General features: G+C 39.6%; 1 protein-coding gene across 4 annotated transcripts in view; it reads right to left on the bottom strand.

The window, feature by feature from the left end:
• SLC1A2 (solute carrier family 1 member 2) overlaps nt 1-17,340 on the bottom strand; it is an 88,306-nt gene that overhangs the window by 34,332 nt on the left and 36,634 nt on the right. For all 4 annotated transcript variants that reach the window (XR_013340184.1, XM_077784234.1, XM_021555181.3 and 1 more), the window contains exon 2: nt 917-1,056. Coding sequence is in view for 3 of the 4 variants with exons in the window: in XM_021555181.3 (XP_021410856.1) it covers nt 917-1,056 (140 nt within the window). In the remaining variant the exon portion in view is untranslated. The remainder of the gene's footprint in view (nt 1-916; nt 1,057-17,340) is intronic.

The following is a 17,340-nucleotide window of genomic DNA, read 5'->3' as shown; positions in this document are numbered from 1 at the left end:
AGCATAGATTAGGGAAAAAAAGCCATGTCTACTTTCATTAACATGATCTTTGTGAACAGGTATTTTATGTTTACATCCAGAATGCCTTTTTTTCCTGATCCCAAGCCCAAGCATAATAAAACCTGATAGCAAAGCTTCTGTAGTGGTTCACAGTAGCTATAACTATGAAGTAAGCACCTCTTTGATACAATGAAAAAAAATATGTGTATTTAAAACTTTCTTCTTGGGCAGCATCAGGTACACCTTTGAAAGGTGATTCAAGGCAAGCACTTCAGCAGTGTGGGGTTTTCCAGGCTGAAAATATGGGGATGAAATTGCAGCTCAAGATCAGTTGCAGCTGTTTTTTCAAACAATAACAAGAGTATGTCTACAAATTTGCTGCATATGGCTGTTGCGCTTTCAGAGAAAAAGAAACAGGCAAAGAGCCAATGAACCACAATAAAATGTCAAACTGTTCCGTATATGGAAGCTGCTAAAGCCAGAGGCAATACTCAGGATGAGATCATGGAGCGCTGGCTTACAGCTACAGAAAGGGAAGACAAACCTTAAAACCAGTGAAGTGTAAACTGAGAGCTAAAAAGAAAATGTTGAAGTTTTTGTCTTTTTAATTTTTTTTTCCAAATCACTGAGAGAAAAACATGTAGCGCTTTCAGTTCTACTGGATGACACTGACCTGACTGGCCTTGGAGTATAAATCATACTCCTTTCCAAACCAGATTCCTCAGTGGTGTGGATTTGCTCTGTGTTGTGTCAGGAATACCCTGCTCACCTGAACTACACAAGCAGTGCCCATAGGCATCCTATCTACTCTCTGGCTGTTCAGCTGGAACAGCTGAAGACCACAGACAGGGGCTGTGGTGCTACAGGAACAAATGCAGATACACACAGAGTGTCCAGAGCAGCAGATGTAGCTTACCAAACACAGTAAGAGTCAGGAGCAGATTCTTGTGGAGGGACTGGCAGAACTGCACACATATGTTCCTGGATCTGTGCTCCACTGGATTTAAATGACTTTCATGCATCCGGACTTCTACTTGCTTAGGCATATTGTTGGCACTAGAATAAAAAGTGAAAATCAAGTAGAAGTTATAGCACAAGATGCCAAAAGGGAAAGTCTGGATTACTTCCATCATATATAACTGGGGAATCTGACGCATATTCCACCACCTCCCACATTTCATAAACACTGCATATTTACTGCTCCAAAGAAGTCTCTGAAATGGCAGTGGTGTTTCCTTCTAAAGGTATAGCCATCACAGTATTTTTTGTAGTTATTTCTCAAATTGTAGAGATACAATCAGAATTAATTCACTGGACATATCATCCCAAATGTTTCAAGGACTAAACTACTGGTATGGAGCTAGAAAATTCAGTTTCCCCAAAGATCATGGCTGTTTAATTAAGTAGAAGAGACAGCTGAAGAACAAAGTTTTTATTTGCAGGAAAATGCAGATTTTAATACCTTATTTAATTCCAACTGAAGATAGTAGTTTAAAAAATTAGGATTAATTTGCAAAAGAAAGCATTCAATAACATTTTGCCTAATCTTTTGAAAACATTTAATTTCAAGATTAACATTTTAATATAATCAGAATGCTGATGTCAAGAGAATACTTTTAACTTGGTTATAATGAGACTTGAACAATTGCCACTGAAAATTAGTTAGAAAACTATGGTTTCATTGAATTGGCAATGCTTAGAGGAAAAAGCTTTTTAATAGCTCTGATTTGTATTTGAGGAAGTGTGTTGATGCTGGCTGGATGCCAGGCACCCACCAAAGCTGCTCACTCGCTCCCCTCTGCAGCTGGACAGGAGAGAGAAAATTTAACGAAGGGCTCATGGGTTGAAATACAGACCAGGAGAAATGGTTCACCAAATTCCTTCATGGGAAAAACAGGCTCAACTTGGGGATATCAGTGAAATTTATTAATAACAAAGAGCAGGATAATGAGAAGTACAGCAAGTGCTTAAGAACACCTTCCTGCCACCCTTCTCTCCTACCCCAGCAGTGCAAGGAGACGGGCATGGCGGCTGTGGTCAGTTCATCACCCAAGGCTTCTCCCACTGCTCAGGGAGAGGAGTCCTTCCCCTGCTTCACCAAGGAATTCCTCCCACAAGAGACAGTCCTCTGTGAACTTCTCCAGTGTGGTTCCATCCCACAAGCAGCATTCCTGCCAAAACTGCTGCAACGTGAATCCCTCCCACGGGCACACAGTCTCCCCAAAACTGCTGTAGCATGAGTCCCTCCCATGGGCAACTGTGTCCCTCCTAGTGTTGCAGTGTAGGTCTCTCTTACACAGGGTGCAGTCCATCAAGGACAGGCTTCCTCACCATGGGAACAGGGCCCCTCTCTCCACAAGTCTCCCACGGGCTCACAGCCTCCTCTCAAGCTACACCTGCCCTGGCATGGGGCTCCTCCATGGGCTGCAGGTGTATCCCTGCACCCCAATGGGTCCCCATGGACTGCAGGACCTCACCATGGTCATCAGCACTGCCTGTGGAGGAATCTCAGCTCCAGTGGCTGGAGCACCTCCTCCTCGTCCTTCTCCACTGACCTCGGTGTCAGCAGAGCTATTCATCTTCTTGCATGTTCTCACCCCACTCTTCTCTGGCCACAGTTATATCTGTGCAATAAGGTTTTTTTTTTTCTTTTTTCTTTAATTTGTTATCCCAGAGGCATTATCACCATTCTTGAGTGTCCCCGCCTTGGCCAGCAGCACATTCACATTCACCTTCAGAGCTGCCAGGGCTTGACTCTGGGGGACATGGTGGAAGCTTCCAGTATCTTCTCACAGAAGCCACCCCCTCTCCCCCACTGCTACCAAAAGCAGGCCATGCAAACCCAATAGAAAGTGATACACACATGAGTGAAGGACTGCAAAAGTCATGCCTTTTATATACAAAATATTAAAATGTATTAAAAAAAATGTAAAATGCTACTATGAATCAGACATTCGCCCTAAAAGGTAAGGCTATGTAAATATGAGAAATAGGTAAAGAACAAAATTTTTATTATCAAGAAAATTATACTTTTTGAGATCTAGTCTTATGCCAGATTAGGGCAAAATTTTAGAAAATCTTCCTCTACAACAGTAGACTGAGGTTTACAGACCTCAAACAGGTTTGAAAATATGTATGAAGTTTCAGCGTTCTCAGTACTGAGCCGTTCCAAATGAAGCAAACCTTTTTCTTTTTTATTGTACTACTTGTTATCTTTGTAAAGTTTTTCAACAGAAAATTTGACTTGTAATAAGAATCCAGTTATTTTGATGCGAATATTTCTACAATTTTCCCTTTCAAATAGATATTCCATTTCTTTCCAATACACTCAGTGGTTAAAAAAATAGCACCACTTGAAAATGCATTAGAGAATACTTCTTTTTTATATTTTTTTAAGGGGGAAAACCCCTCCAAGTGTTGTAATCTTTATTCTGCAATTCTAAAAATATTTCACAGCAGTGGTCACAACAAAATGTGCTGCTGACAGTGAAATAACAAAGAATAACAGTGCACATTCTGACAGCTCAAGTGTGAAGCTTGCCTTCGTCTTGAAGACTTATCCATGCAAGTATCAGAGATACACAAGGATTAGCCAGGGGATAATGTGCACAACTTGAGGAATTACAAGAAAGATGAGACAGTGTCTGCAGTTTTCATGCACATGGGCCCCAAAGCCATGAAATCACTGGTGGAAATGCACCAAAACCCCAAGGAACTTGGGATTCAAACTTCGCAACTGAGGATTACAACTAGTTTCACTTGCATTCCAAACATGAATATATAACTTGTTCTGACCTATTATTCACTACAGGTTAATTATATACTCCTCAGAAACTCTGAAATATGGACAGCTGAAACTAATTCAAAAGAAAACCTTGGCATCTTGCTCACTAGTAAATAACTGGGTGGAACTGAAATGGATCAGTAAACAGAAGTACTTGATGATTTTACTTTGGGCTAATCTTAGATTGGTTTCCTGAACCTTTTCCACTTTTTACACTCTCCATCTCTTCAAGATGCCAATCTTCAGCATGGACTGAAATTCTGATAAATATGGGCTTTTATAAGAAAAAAGCAGGAGGAAAATACAGTAACTGTGTACCCATGTTACAGAAAGTGATGACAGATGAATATTAGAACATGAAAAATGGTACCACAAAGGAGTAAGCACTGCTTTTCAACAATGAGATATTTATCACTGGATCAGAGAGGAAGTATTGTTTTGAGGCTTTTGACTATGTTGTGGGCAGAGAGGAAGAGAAAAACTAGTGAAATATAAAGCTTCTGTGAAGGATAAGAGAAGCTTCTTGTGTAGCACATGACAAAATCTGAATTTTGCAACAGAAACTTTCTGTCCGATTACTAGAAGAGAAAAATCTTTTTATCTCAGAGTCATGGAAATTAATCTTCCTTATGCTGAATTTGTACCTCTATTTGCATCTTCTAAATGATGCTTAGCTCCAGAAGAATGTAGAATTTTTGCACCTGAAACATGCAGTCACATGATGAGATAACTGCAAGAAGTGCCTATTGAAGTCAATGGAAGATACACAGATATAAGTCAGGGCAGAGTATGGACCCTTACGAACCAGATCCCCCTGGATCTGTTCTACTCCTCTGCCCTCTCCCACTGACACTCCATGCTTTCTTCATATTCTGAAGACCACAGTGCCATGTTAAAGCATTCAGGGAAGGTACTTAAACATGTATAAGTCCTTCTTGTGCTTCACATTTTCATGCTGATGGAAAAAAAAATGAATGAATGATGGAGTGGAGCTTGACTAGACCCCAGCTCATGGGCAGTACTATACTCAAGTACAAAGCCAGAAGTGTACCAAGAACCAGAGGCCCTCCTACACATCTGAACATCCTTAATTTAATCTCAATGTTAATGGTACCTCTGTACATAGGTAAGAATCACAAAACAGTGAAGAATGCATTTTAGCAGCTGTGATCTCTCGAACATGCAAATTATTACCTTAGTTAAATAAATCATTGTTCCACTGTGCTGAGCTCCTATGGTTACTCAAACAAAGGGCCCATCCTGAATGTTTATCTGAAACCCATCCGACCAAAACATCTTTTAGTCTAACTCCACTGAGGCCAGAACATAAAGACATAAATTAATTCTGCTCATTATTTTCTTATGTCATTATGACAAGCAGCCAAACAGCTAAGCTCCGAAACAGGTCCACAGAGAACTTGTAAGTACTGAGACCTTTAAAGACAATAATATTTACTGCTAACTACAGATGCTTAATAACATTGAGAGGATTTATGAAAAATGAACCAAATATCAGAAAATAAGTAATCAAGTATTCGCACGAAACAGCAGCTCATACTAAACAGCACATACCATGAGCTAGGCATATGTTGTAGCTTTTGAATAATTTAGCAGGATGTTCTGCTTAGCTCTGTCATCTACCCTTCTCCCTTTTTGAGCACTTTTCCCTAAAAAAGAGAGAAACTCCTTTGAGATGAGAAGATTTGATTTTTATTCACCTTAGTAGAGTATAGAACTGTCCCAAAATTAACAGTGTGTATTTTCACGGATTTCAAATATGCTTTACCCTGACAAGGTGATACATAAGTGCATTAATAGAACTTAATATCAGAATTAACTTCAATTTTACTCCCTTTTAAGCAAAGAAACAACCTCTTGCCTGAATAATCAAAAAGTTAGCTACTGTCCCTCATTGTCACAATGTGCACAAGGTACAAGAAAAATAATTGGTCCATAAATATTTGAATTTACATTATCTAAATATTTAGAGATAGTTTTGCATGTAAGATATACAGTGCCATGAGATAATCTATTTATCTGAACTTTTTAGGCTGTAATCTGTTTCTCTTGCTGGTTGCTACCCATAATGTGCCAAAATGCAGGAAAATAATTTATTAAAGCACTAAGGTCACTGGTATTTTTTGTTCCTATTTCCTTCTATACCACTTTCTTAGGTTTTCTCTCAATTCCCTCTGGCTAGTCTGCTCTCTGTATCTCTTCAACTTCTTTCTTGTATTCACACATTCACACTGAAGCTTCTAGAACTAAAAAACTGGGGAGGTGGGGGGGTGGGGGGGAGGTGGGCGGGGCGAGGGTCTGTTTGCTTTTCCTTTACTACCAAATGTAACTCCTTTCCTCCCAAAAGTTAAGGGTTAATGATTTACAAAGTGCTTGAGTGACAATGCCCTTTTATTTTCAGTCAGTTAAAGGGAAAGAACTCTCCATCTCCAAAATACTCCCCCATCTTGGCATGAACCTGTGTGTGACCTGACTTCTTACTCTGATTTAGTTACCAGACTAAAGGGGAAAAATAATCTTTCATTTATATCAAAAATGTAGGCAAAGACCATAACAAGGCTAGTGAAAACAGATGCTAAGGACAATGTAAGTTAAGAGAGACTGTATTTATTTTGTTCAAGGTATTTCAGCTCTGTCAATTAATCACGCAGGTATTCTCAGTATAAAAGTCTGCTTTTTTTTGTAGCAATTACTTCAATTGGGGTAGCAAGAGCTGTTCTTGAGAAAACAACCTTGGACAGACAGGCTTAAGATCAGGGTTTAAGAACTTCTCTTGAGTTACATGTTTGTTGTCAAACCAAGTCCTGGTCTCTTCTGGAGCAATGAGTAAACACCAGCTACAAAAGTCCAATTGTTCCGAGAAGGACTGTTCTTCTTAAGGAAAGAAGAAAAAAAGAGGAAGCATAGAAAGTGGAATCAGCTTTTTTGACCTCAGAATAAAACGTGAACGGACTGCAAAGCTCATCTTGCCAATTCCATAGTACTTACACAAGTGGTTCAAAGGTAGTTGGAGCTGCAATGGTCTAATGAAGTCTGGTGATTCCTCACTGACAGAGCTTCTCCTAGCAATCAGTGGGATTGCATGAGAGTAAATGAGAGCTTAATATGCCCTGAAGAATATTTGCTAGCAGCTAATTTCTCCCCCCACCACTGGAGAGACAGTATAACATTAATTATTAAGGATTACATGCTGTGTTCATGACATGGAGAGGGAGTATGGATCTGCTCCACCCGATGATCAGTTCACTCCTGACTCCTATGTAGGAAATGGTTGCTAAATAAAAGACGAGTGACTAGGAAAACTTATGGAACATCACCAGAACAAAAGGGATTTCACCAGCTGGATGGAAGGCATCCAAACTGTTTGTTACAACTCTGAGGGCTCAAGCATGAGCTCACCAAGAAACTTCTAGTTTGAGTTCAAATAGTGTTTTCTGCTGCTTAAATTAATTATCACATTAACTAATATCACAACAGCTGCTGAGCTTCTTTAGGGAGATGGTCTGTATTTCCACTGTGCCATGCCATGTGCTATAAATCGGGGGGTTTATTTCATATCTTAGGTATATTTTTCAAACCACAATGGAACTGATAAAGCTCAGCTTATAGAGCCAAAATATGACAGGCCATGCAGGTGAAAGAGCTGAAATAATTTTATTGTGGAAAACACACATTAGCTTTGGCACCACTCTTGCTATGTAATGTTCAGTTGTTAAATGTTGCATTATGTATCAGGAAAATAAACTGGTCATGTCTCAGGTTCTGCACAAACATAAAAAAAAGAGTGCAAAACCAAGCACAAAACTCCTACAAACAAGAGTAACATAAGCTTCAGTGTGCAAGAAAGTCTGCATTAACAAGAGTATTAAACTGCTTGCTGCTGCTAAGCCCTTCTATTGAATTTTAACTGCATTGTGTAAGCTTTTTTCTTCTTAGTTCTGAGACATTAATGAATTCTGAATGGAGGTTTAATATGGAGCCTGATTTGGCCTAGGGACTGGTATCACAAGCAACATGCTGAAGTATGCCTTTTTGTAGCAGGAAAAAGAACTTTTCTCCCTGGAACAATTTACAGCCATGTTGTCTCCTCTGAGTTAGCATTTACTGCACATTTTGTGAGTTTAATATAGTCATATGAGTGAGTATAATCACAAGCATACCTGAACAACCAGGGGATCGGGCTCAGCCAGCATGGTCTTATGAAAGGTAGGTCCTGCTTGACCAACCTGATCTCCTTCTGTGACAAGGTGACCAGCTTAGTGGATGAAAGAAAGGCTGTGGATGTCATCTACGTGCACTTAAGTGAAATTTTTTACACCATTTCCCACAGCATCCTTCTTGAGAAGCTGACTGGTCATGGCTTGAGTGGGTGCACTGTTTGCTGGATTAAAAACTGGCTGGATGGCTGGTCCAGAGATGACAGGAGTTAAATCCAGCTGGGGGCAAATCACCACTGGTATTCCCCAAGACTCAGTGTTGGGGCCAGTCCTGTTTAATATCTTTATCAATGATCGGGATGAGTGTTTCCTCAGTCAGTTCCCAAATGACACCAGGCTGGGTGGGAGTGTTGATCTGTGGGAAGGCAGGAAGGCTCTGCAGAGGGATCTGGACATGCCGGATCAATGGGCCAAACTAATTGCATGAGGTTCAACAGGATGGAGTGCTGGGTCCTCCCCTTGGATCACAGCTTCTGCCAGCATGACAGGTGGGGGAAAGCGGCTGGAAAACTGCCCAGCTGAAAAGGAGCAGGGAGTGCTGGAGAACAGCAGCTGAATGTGAGCCAGGGTGTGGCCAAGTCTGTGCCCAGGTGGCCAAGAAGGCCAATGGCATCCAGGCCTGGATCAGCAATGGTGTGGCCAAGGGACCAGGGCAGTGATTGTCCCTCTGTACTCAGCACTGATCAGGCCACGCCTCAAACTTGGTGTTCAGGTTCAGGCCTCTCATTACAGGAAAGACACTGAGATGCTGGAATATGACCAGGGAAGGGCAGTGGAGCTGGGGAAGGGTCTGGGGTACAAGTCTTGTATGGAGAGGCTGAGAGAGCTCGATTGTTTAGCCTACAGAAAAGGAGTCTTAGGAGTGACCTTATCACACCCCAGAACTGCCTGAAAGGAGGCGGTAGCCAGGTGGGGGTTGGTCTTTTCTCCCAGGCAACTACAGATAAAACAATTAAAATGGCCTCCTGTTGCACTAGTGGAGGTTTGCAGAACTTTCCTCATCAAAAATCATTGGAACAGGCAATGCAGAGAAGTGGCTGAGTCACCACTCCTGAGTTAGTTAGTGTAGATGTGGTACTTAGGGACAAGGTTTGGTGGAGGAGTTGGCAATAAAAGTTTAACAGTTGGAGTCAGTGATCTTAAAGGCCTTTTCCAACCTAAATAGTTCTGTGATGCTTCAGTTACATATTCAAACAGCTGATCAGCAGCATCCTTACTGAACCTAAGAAGAATTGTGGTCTGTGTGACCTGACTTCTTACTCTGATTTAGTTACCAGGTACATCTCTTTCTTCTGATTTTTTTAAAGTATTGTTCCATGAGATCATTAAAGAAAACAACTCTTCATGATCTACCTGAGTTTGCAATCCTTAAATTTATGCTACATTTGTTTTTGCTTTTAAAACCCTATTAGAATAGTCATGAGATTTCTACTCATTAAATGCTTCCTTTAAGGGTTTCTCCAGCTTTTAAATCTGGCTTGGAAAACTAAATTGTCCTGTAGAGACAGAGTAGTCTGTACTTCATAGCAGGAGAAAAGGAAAATTAATATAACATCACACTAATTTTTTACAAGTGTATGATCCTTTTTTCCGTATCTATCCAGGTATTTTCATAAACATATATATCACTGTGAAAGAGAGACTTTTTCCCCCCTCAGGGTTTCTTTATGTCTGACTGACTAATGTACTGACTTATTTATTAACTAGGCTGCAGCAATACATCTGAATAACAAGAGAGGTAAAGAAGATGGATCTGCCAAGCAGGAATTCTTTTCTATGCATAATCACACATCCTGTGTATGGCCACATTTGTATGTATGTGGCTTTCAATAATCTCTTTAGACTGACCACAATGCATGGATAATACCTTTTCCTATGCTCAGTTTTTCTTATTGACTTGCAGCTTAGATTTCTTGGAGCATTTCATAGCATGTTGTGTGGAAAAGTATATTAGTCTCTAGGGAGAGATTGTGAACTGAAGTTCCCTTTTCATGGAACCCTGCACCATAAACCACATGAGGCTAACAGATCAATTGAATCACATGGATTTTGTTAGAAAGAAGATAAGTGTATTCTATATAGATATGTATGTAGCTCCATACCTAGGAACTCCTTGGAAGTGTCAGGTAGGTAGGGATAAAGCAACCAGGGTAACACCTAGGTGCTAGAAATGATGAGAGAAATTTCTGCAGTAAATTGCAAAAGGGGAGGTGTGTAACAGCACCTGTGTACTCACTGCATGGTGGGTCTGATGGAAGGGAGCCATGGGAAGCTTTACAGGTGTCCTTCCAATGTGGCAGCCGTGCAGTGTCTTTGGGACCCTGCAGAGCATTGCCTTCAGACATCTCCTACCTAATCTTAAGAAAACCTGACCTGAACACCTCAAAGAGAGTGTGTATTGGAGAGTATGAATTAACTGACTTTGTGATTTAAGTGTCGTGACAAAGCCTGATGGAAAAAGATTAAGCTACAGTTTCTAAGAACAAAGCTAATGTAGTTATTCAGACCTTACACAGGCAAGTGTCCTTGTAGGCTTCCACAGTCCTTGGCAAGATTCAGATTTACTCTGTATTTCAGACTTTAGAGGGATATCAGTCCTATATGCAAGAAGGGCCACCAGTTTGTTTCTTGTTTGGAATAAATGAGGTGCATTTCTATCTCCAGGGATTCTATTCTACACATCATTCAGAGTCTAAAGCAAGAAATTGTGGTTTAGACCAGACAGTATAATACCTACCATAAAGAGGATAATTTATTTATGTAATAATGCACATGTGGAATATCTGCCAATTTGCTCATAGGGCTTTATAGTGGTGTAACAACCTGGGACTGTGCATGCTTCATTACCCAAGAATTATGTACTGAGGCTGAGATGAAAAATTAAGGATGAATCATATTATTATCATCATGGAAAATTATACAATAAGAGTGTGCTTTGTGCAAAAAGTTATTTCCTTACATTCTCAGAAACTCTGAAACAAGTAAAATCATGACCTTGCATTTGCTTCTACTTGGGGTGTGCCAAGCAGTACAAAGAAAAAGACTATGAAATTACTGGGGATTAGCATAGTTTTCAAGAGCACTGAGCAAAGAGTAAGCCGGTGAGAATGTGAGAAGAACAGAAGTGTAGCAGCTCCTAGACATGCTGGCTAGGGACAAAAACGAATAGAAAGAAGAGTGGGGGGGTTTGTATAATTCAGAATAGTCCACAGAAATAAAGACTGATCAAGGAGCTCTGATTGAGATAGACAGTAGGAATTAATTTGTCATGACAAGGGGGAACAAAATGCAGTTTCTCCTATGAATTTATTTCTTGAGCAATGGCTCTTGAAACACCTTTTTTCCTGAAGTAAATTGTCACAGGTTTGTGACTGCAGGTGGCTGCAACAGTGATTTTTGACCACATCACTCACACTGAACAAGTTTCTAGTGGCCATGTAATTCCCCCCTGCCATCGCTGAATTTGTGCATCAGAACTCCACAACTAAGGAAGTCTTAACTAAATCTGAACAGCTATTACCATTCATCTAGACATCATTGTGGTAAAAGGATGCAATCTCTATTGCTTCATTATTTTCTCACCAAATCTGTGTATTAACTATTTATTTTAAAAGTATGATATGTACTAATGAGAAGAAAAAATGCAAAAAATTAGGAAAACCCTCTGTGGCCATCCCATCATGATGGCTTTTCTTCTTACCTACTTTGAAAATTGCCTATAATTTTTGTAGCAGCATGAAAATGCCCATCTACCCATCTAATGCCTCAGGAGTCTTACTCATGCTCTGCTGTAAAATTCCAAGTGATTTCAAAACAATTTCAAAGTATTTTCCAGCTAAAAACAATGATCACAGGTGTTACTGCTTTAACTTGCAAACAAAAGTTCCCTCTCATACCAAAACGTTGTATTTCTTTACCAATATGTTTTAGAAGCTACATATCCAACAAATTGCTTCTCAAAGTACTAAAAGCCCTTTATGTTTTCTGAGAAGTGACTGAGTAGTGCTAGGTTTGCCATGCACATTCAATCAGAAGACTAGAAAAATCAAGACAAAGAATCTCAACCATCAGAGCCACTCTCCGACAGCAAGTGGCAAAGGTCTGAGATAGCTGACCTTTCACATTTCAATATTTTCCTCTAAACCCTGCAAAGGGCACATGTAGATACAAGTTTGACAAGGCTTCAGATAATAAAAAGCAGCCAAAAATGCACTAAAAAATGCATTCATTTCCATGAGATGTTTGTCAATGGGCCAGCATGTAACAGTGCATCCAGCACTAATTCTGTTTGAAAACATTCCTCAGTGCTTCCTGTGGGGAAAAGCTCTAGCTCTCTTCCAGAAACTGTTGTGAATAGAGTCAGAAATTGCACAAAGAGCAACTACTAAGACGCCTACAAGAAAACAGTTGAACTTCTATGCAGAAAATGTCAGCATTTGAATTAGTGTAGGAAAACTCAAAGTCCCAATTTGCTCCTATGTACCCTAATGGATATTAATTATCCTCTGAGTACAGATAATGGTCTTTCTCAGCTGTTCTCCAAAATCTGACTTACAACCATAAAGCTAGTAATTTGATTACTGCAATCTCTGAGTGCCAGAAACCTCTACGAAAGTGCAGAAGTCTCATAGCATAACATTATAAACAGACTATATTTGTTCACCAGTACAATATTACCTCACAGGGTGAAAAGGAAAAAAAATTAAGCTTTTTCTCTCACCATATGAAATATTTAGCTTAAAATAATGCATCCCATTCAAGAAACTCCTTGCCATTCTCTTCTCTTATTTATTTTTTTTTTAGCTTTTCTTACCTAGAATGACAGCTTCTCTTTTAATGCAACTACACTTTTGTTGTAGTCAGACATTCAGATTGCTTTCATCACAACTATTTCTCCAACAAAATTGCTTTGGCCAAACTGCTCATGCTCTTGAAAAACATCTTAACATAAATTTCCTGGGCTGGGCCCTGAAAAATGAAGAAATTTAGTTTTGAAGATATACTAACTCTCTGTAGTATATTAAAGAGATTATAGAAATCACATGTAGCATAACAGAATACAGTTTGAAAAGTGGGATACAGTTTGAAGAGAGCTCCATGTGCTCCTTGGAGCAGTATTTGTGATCACACACAGCAAGCTTTGAAGAGTGTATGCCATCTACTGGAAGCAAAAAGACTTCTTACAGAGGAAGTCCTAAAAAGCAGCAATGACTCTCAGCCAGTGTAAAGCATCTTCTCTGTCTCATGTGCCTTTGTAAATTAGGGTTTGGAGCTTTTTTCCATATTGTGCTTTTAAAATAAATTAAAAACAGTAGTAAACACACTTTGACCACAATCTTGTAAAAGGAGGGAAAAGTTTCCTATTCACATGGACTAGTAATTTATTCTAGTAGCTGCATGAAATGGAATGGACATTCACACAAATAGGTTGCTTGGGTGATCTGCTTCCATTGTTCCCTCTTACCAATATAGCAGAGATGTCTGTTAGGAAACTACACCTAGAAAACCCATTGTGTTAATGTGGGAACTCATAAATACAAAATAGCTTTCAGAAACTAGCATATACTTAGGATTATGGATCTGAAGATGGGTGATTGGGTTTCTTTCTACCTTATACATGGGATGCCTTCAGGGCATGCACCACTTCATCAAAGGATCTGCCTGTCTCCCCCAGGTCTGCTTACACTCATTTTATAGATGCAAAAGAGTTGAGAGAATTTCATCAATAGCAGGAACAAGATTATTTTTAACATTCCAAAATTCTCTATCCTAACAAGTCATTTTATTGAACACTTTATTTTTTCTTGCTTATTTAATATTGTCCACTGGACTGTAGCACCACTTGGAGTAGTCTCAACTGAAACACTGAGTTGTGCCTGGTGTCTTCCTAGAGAGGTGTTTACCTTCAAAACAAAGCAGCATGGTTACTGTATAAGTGTTGAAGACAAGTATTTACATCCAAAACTTTTGAGGCTTAACAGCAGGTTTCATTTCTGTGAGCTGCTGAAATTGGTTTTCTGCATGATACAGCTACTGCCACTGCAGAAGGATCCAAGAGCTTCTGTAAAAACTAGGATGGATTTTCTAACCTTGGCCAAATTCAAACATGGAAACTTGAATTTTTCATTAATGGAGGCCTAAAATGTTTAAATTTCCAGTTATTCCATGGTGTTTTAAAATTAAGAGTGAAACAGGTGAAACTAGAAGGGCCATTTAACTGGGTTTGAAATCTCTGACACTGAGCAGCTCTAGGTACCCGGGACATGGCTATAAGACAAGCAGGTAGCACAGTATTTCCCCAAGTATTGTCCTGGCATTCATCAGCCTGTGGGTTGAGGATTCCAAGTGCTATCCCAATATAAATTGACTTTACTGTATGACTCCTTCAATACAAATTTAGAAAAAGGAAGCAGAAGCACATACCACAAGCAATTTTTCCCATTCTGCCTTGTGAGATTTATAATCTAGATTGCTTAAGGAGAGACCAAGCCTAAAATGGCTTTTCTAAGACAGAACCTCTGTAGAACATGCTGTACAAGTAGAAAGCTTGCAGACTTTTAGCTTAAATTATACTCATCTACATCTCCAATCATAAATTATAGAATAGAATTATAGAATAACCCAAACCACATGCACTATATATGTTTTCCATTGTGAATTCCAAAGCATATTATGTAAACATCATGCCTAGCAAAATGGTGATGTATGGCAGGTACTTTAGTCCAAGGAATAGAAAGCTTACGCCCCATAATGAACTCATCCTAAGGCTTCTGCTGAGTTTTTACAGACGTTTCTACTAAAGTCACTTGAATGTTTACCTAAAGTTGGAGCTATGGAAAATCTCACTCACTTTTGGAGGAAATTATTGCCAAGAAATAAAAAAAAATCTCACACCACTAAAAGTCTAAGCAATGGCTGTCTCCACATGAGTTTGAAACAGGATAGTAAAGCTGTGTGAAGCACGATACTGCTCAGCTGTCACTGGCTCGTCCCCAGGCCAACATGAGAGGAAATGCACACAACTGGAGGCTCACTTTACAACATATCACACCCAAACATGATCTTCTGGTCTTTTAATCTAATGAAAAGAGATCTCCTGGGACACAGCTGTGTTTTAACTTGGCAGCTCTCACACACGTCCTTAAAGTTAAGTATGTGTTTATCTGGCTGGCTGAACTGGTCCCTATCCACTGAACCACAGGAAGATACAGCTCTAGAATTTACTAGGTGACTTCTCATTAAAAAAACCCCAATTTAAAATGGAGTTTTAAACTGCAAACAACTGATGCCTAAATATCAAATTATAGCTAATCGCTGTACATATCCTAGCTTATCTTTTTAATGATGACCAAATATTAGGTTTCTAAGTATTTATGGACATTGAAGCTAATACTGCTTTGAAAGGGCCTAATGGTTATTTTTATTATATGCAGATCATCTAGAAAATTCTATTTAGTTAGGAGGCTTTAGGGAGGCTTTAGCTTATATTGCTTTCACTGATTGCATTTGTATTTACTTGCTTGAAAACTTTAATAGCAAAGGACACTTGAAACAATGATCCATTGCCATTGTCCTGTTGTTTGTAGCCAGGAGTGAGCTGGAGTCTCAGCTGGCTATACTGTCTCGGATTCCTGGCACTCTCACCCAAGCTCTGGTTGTCACTACAGTGACCACAGGGGTCCTCAGTGCAAGTCAGTGCATTTCTTGATCATTTACATTTACAGCTTCTTCTTCATCAGCAGATTGTTCCTTCAAAAACAACAAGGGGGAGAAGCAGCCACAATGGACACACTAAAAATACCAGTAAAGCTGTAGCTGTGTCCATTTAATCATGAACTGAAATTATGAGCAAAGTTTTATAGCACCTTATAGCACTTGTCTGCCACTTTCAGGTTCATGAAGAAATTGCTATTAAAAATCCACAGGGTACATGACCTAGCTTTGCATCCCTGCAAACAATACAGTATGTACTATGTTAATTTCTTGTCTTTGGCTACATGTTTAGTATACAGATTTCAGTGGGAACATTTTAAACATTGTTTTGCACAACAAACCTAAATGAAGAAGCACTCTATTCAAATGCTCTTTAAAACACTGCTGTCCTACCCATGTATCCTGCAGTTACGCATCTGTTTAATTTCTGCCAGATTAACTAACAGGTAACACCAATCAAAGCACAAAGTTTGTACTACTGAAATATTTTTAAAGTTCTGGGAATGAAATCTGTGACCATGCATTCATGTGTCTTTTCTGAAGCATCACAGAGTCACTGACATGAAGTTATCTCATATTTTTGTTCAATTCTCTTCCCCTCTCTCTGTTGCTGCCCACCTCAAGTCTCATACACAAACCCTGCTACTTTCTAATAATTTTAAACTACAGGTTTTCACAGTTGCATTTACTATAACACAATTAAACAGGTCTTGCAGTCTTGCAGTTCCTGAATGTCTTAACTCAGATTCTTCTGCTGCTAATACTTCTTTAAGCAATTGGTGCAGCCCAGAGATCGCCCCACTGCTCAGTGAGTGGCCAAAGCAAACATCTCCTGTGACCTTTTGGCCACTGTATCCTTTACATGGCACCAGTCAGAGATGTTTCAGAATACACAAGTGTCCCTTAGGACATTTACACAAGCACTGTGACCATCTCCAAAAATGATGAACAAGCTCCTTCAGCTGAGAGAAGCCAGAAGATTCATCAAAATCAAAGTATTTTCTCTAGAGAAAATATCAAAGGATTAACTTCTTGAAGAGAAGCCCTCAGCATTCTCTCTAACCAATTTCTCTCCCTGTCTCATCTCCTTCATCTGTCCCTACTCCTCCACAGCAGCAGGTGGCCATTCCCCATTCCTTGCTGTCCCCACCTGCCTGCAGAGCAACTCCAGCTGTGCCATGCTGCCCATGCAGGCAGGCTTCCCAGAATTCAGGTAAAAGTCACCTTCCAGAAATGTATGAGAGTAGCATTTTGAAAAATTTCAAGCCAGAACCAATGCATCACTCCTCTTACTATAATTACTATATTTATTAGATTCCTTGACAAATTCACTTGAACCTTCAAGGGGAAAAAGCAGAGTTTGTTTCAATTCCTTGCAGCAAACTCTCCCTACCAACTGCTGTAGAGATAAATTCCATTGGAAGAAATACTGTCTTCAGCTTTCCTAACATGTTATGAAGTTTTACTCCAAGCAGATTTCAGAAAGGTTTCCCCTGGCAATCACAGCACCACCCATAAAGAGAAATATCTCTTCCCCCTCTTGCTACACAGCAGAAGTCTACTGGAGATGAATGGGCACACCTTTTGCTGGTAAAAAAATGGTGTGTT

Source organism: Lonchura striata, chromosome 6 (genome assembly GCF_046129695.1).
Source record: "Lonchura striata isolate bLonStr1 chromosome 6, bLonStr1.mat, whole genome shotgun sequence".
In the NCBI taxonomy this organism is placed as follows: Eukaryota; Metazoa; Chordata; class Aves; order Passeriformes; family Estrildidae; genus Lonchura; species Lonchura striata.
The sequence above is the reverse complement of the archived record's forward strand: the minus strand, read 5'-3'. Positions and strand labels throughout refer to the sequence as shown.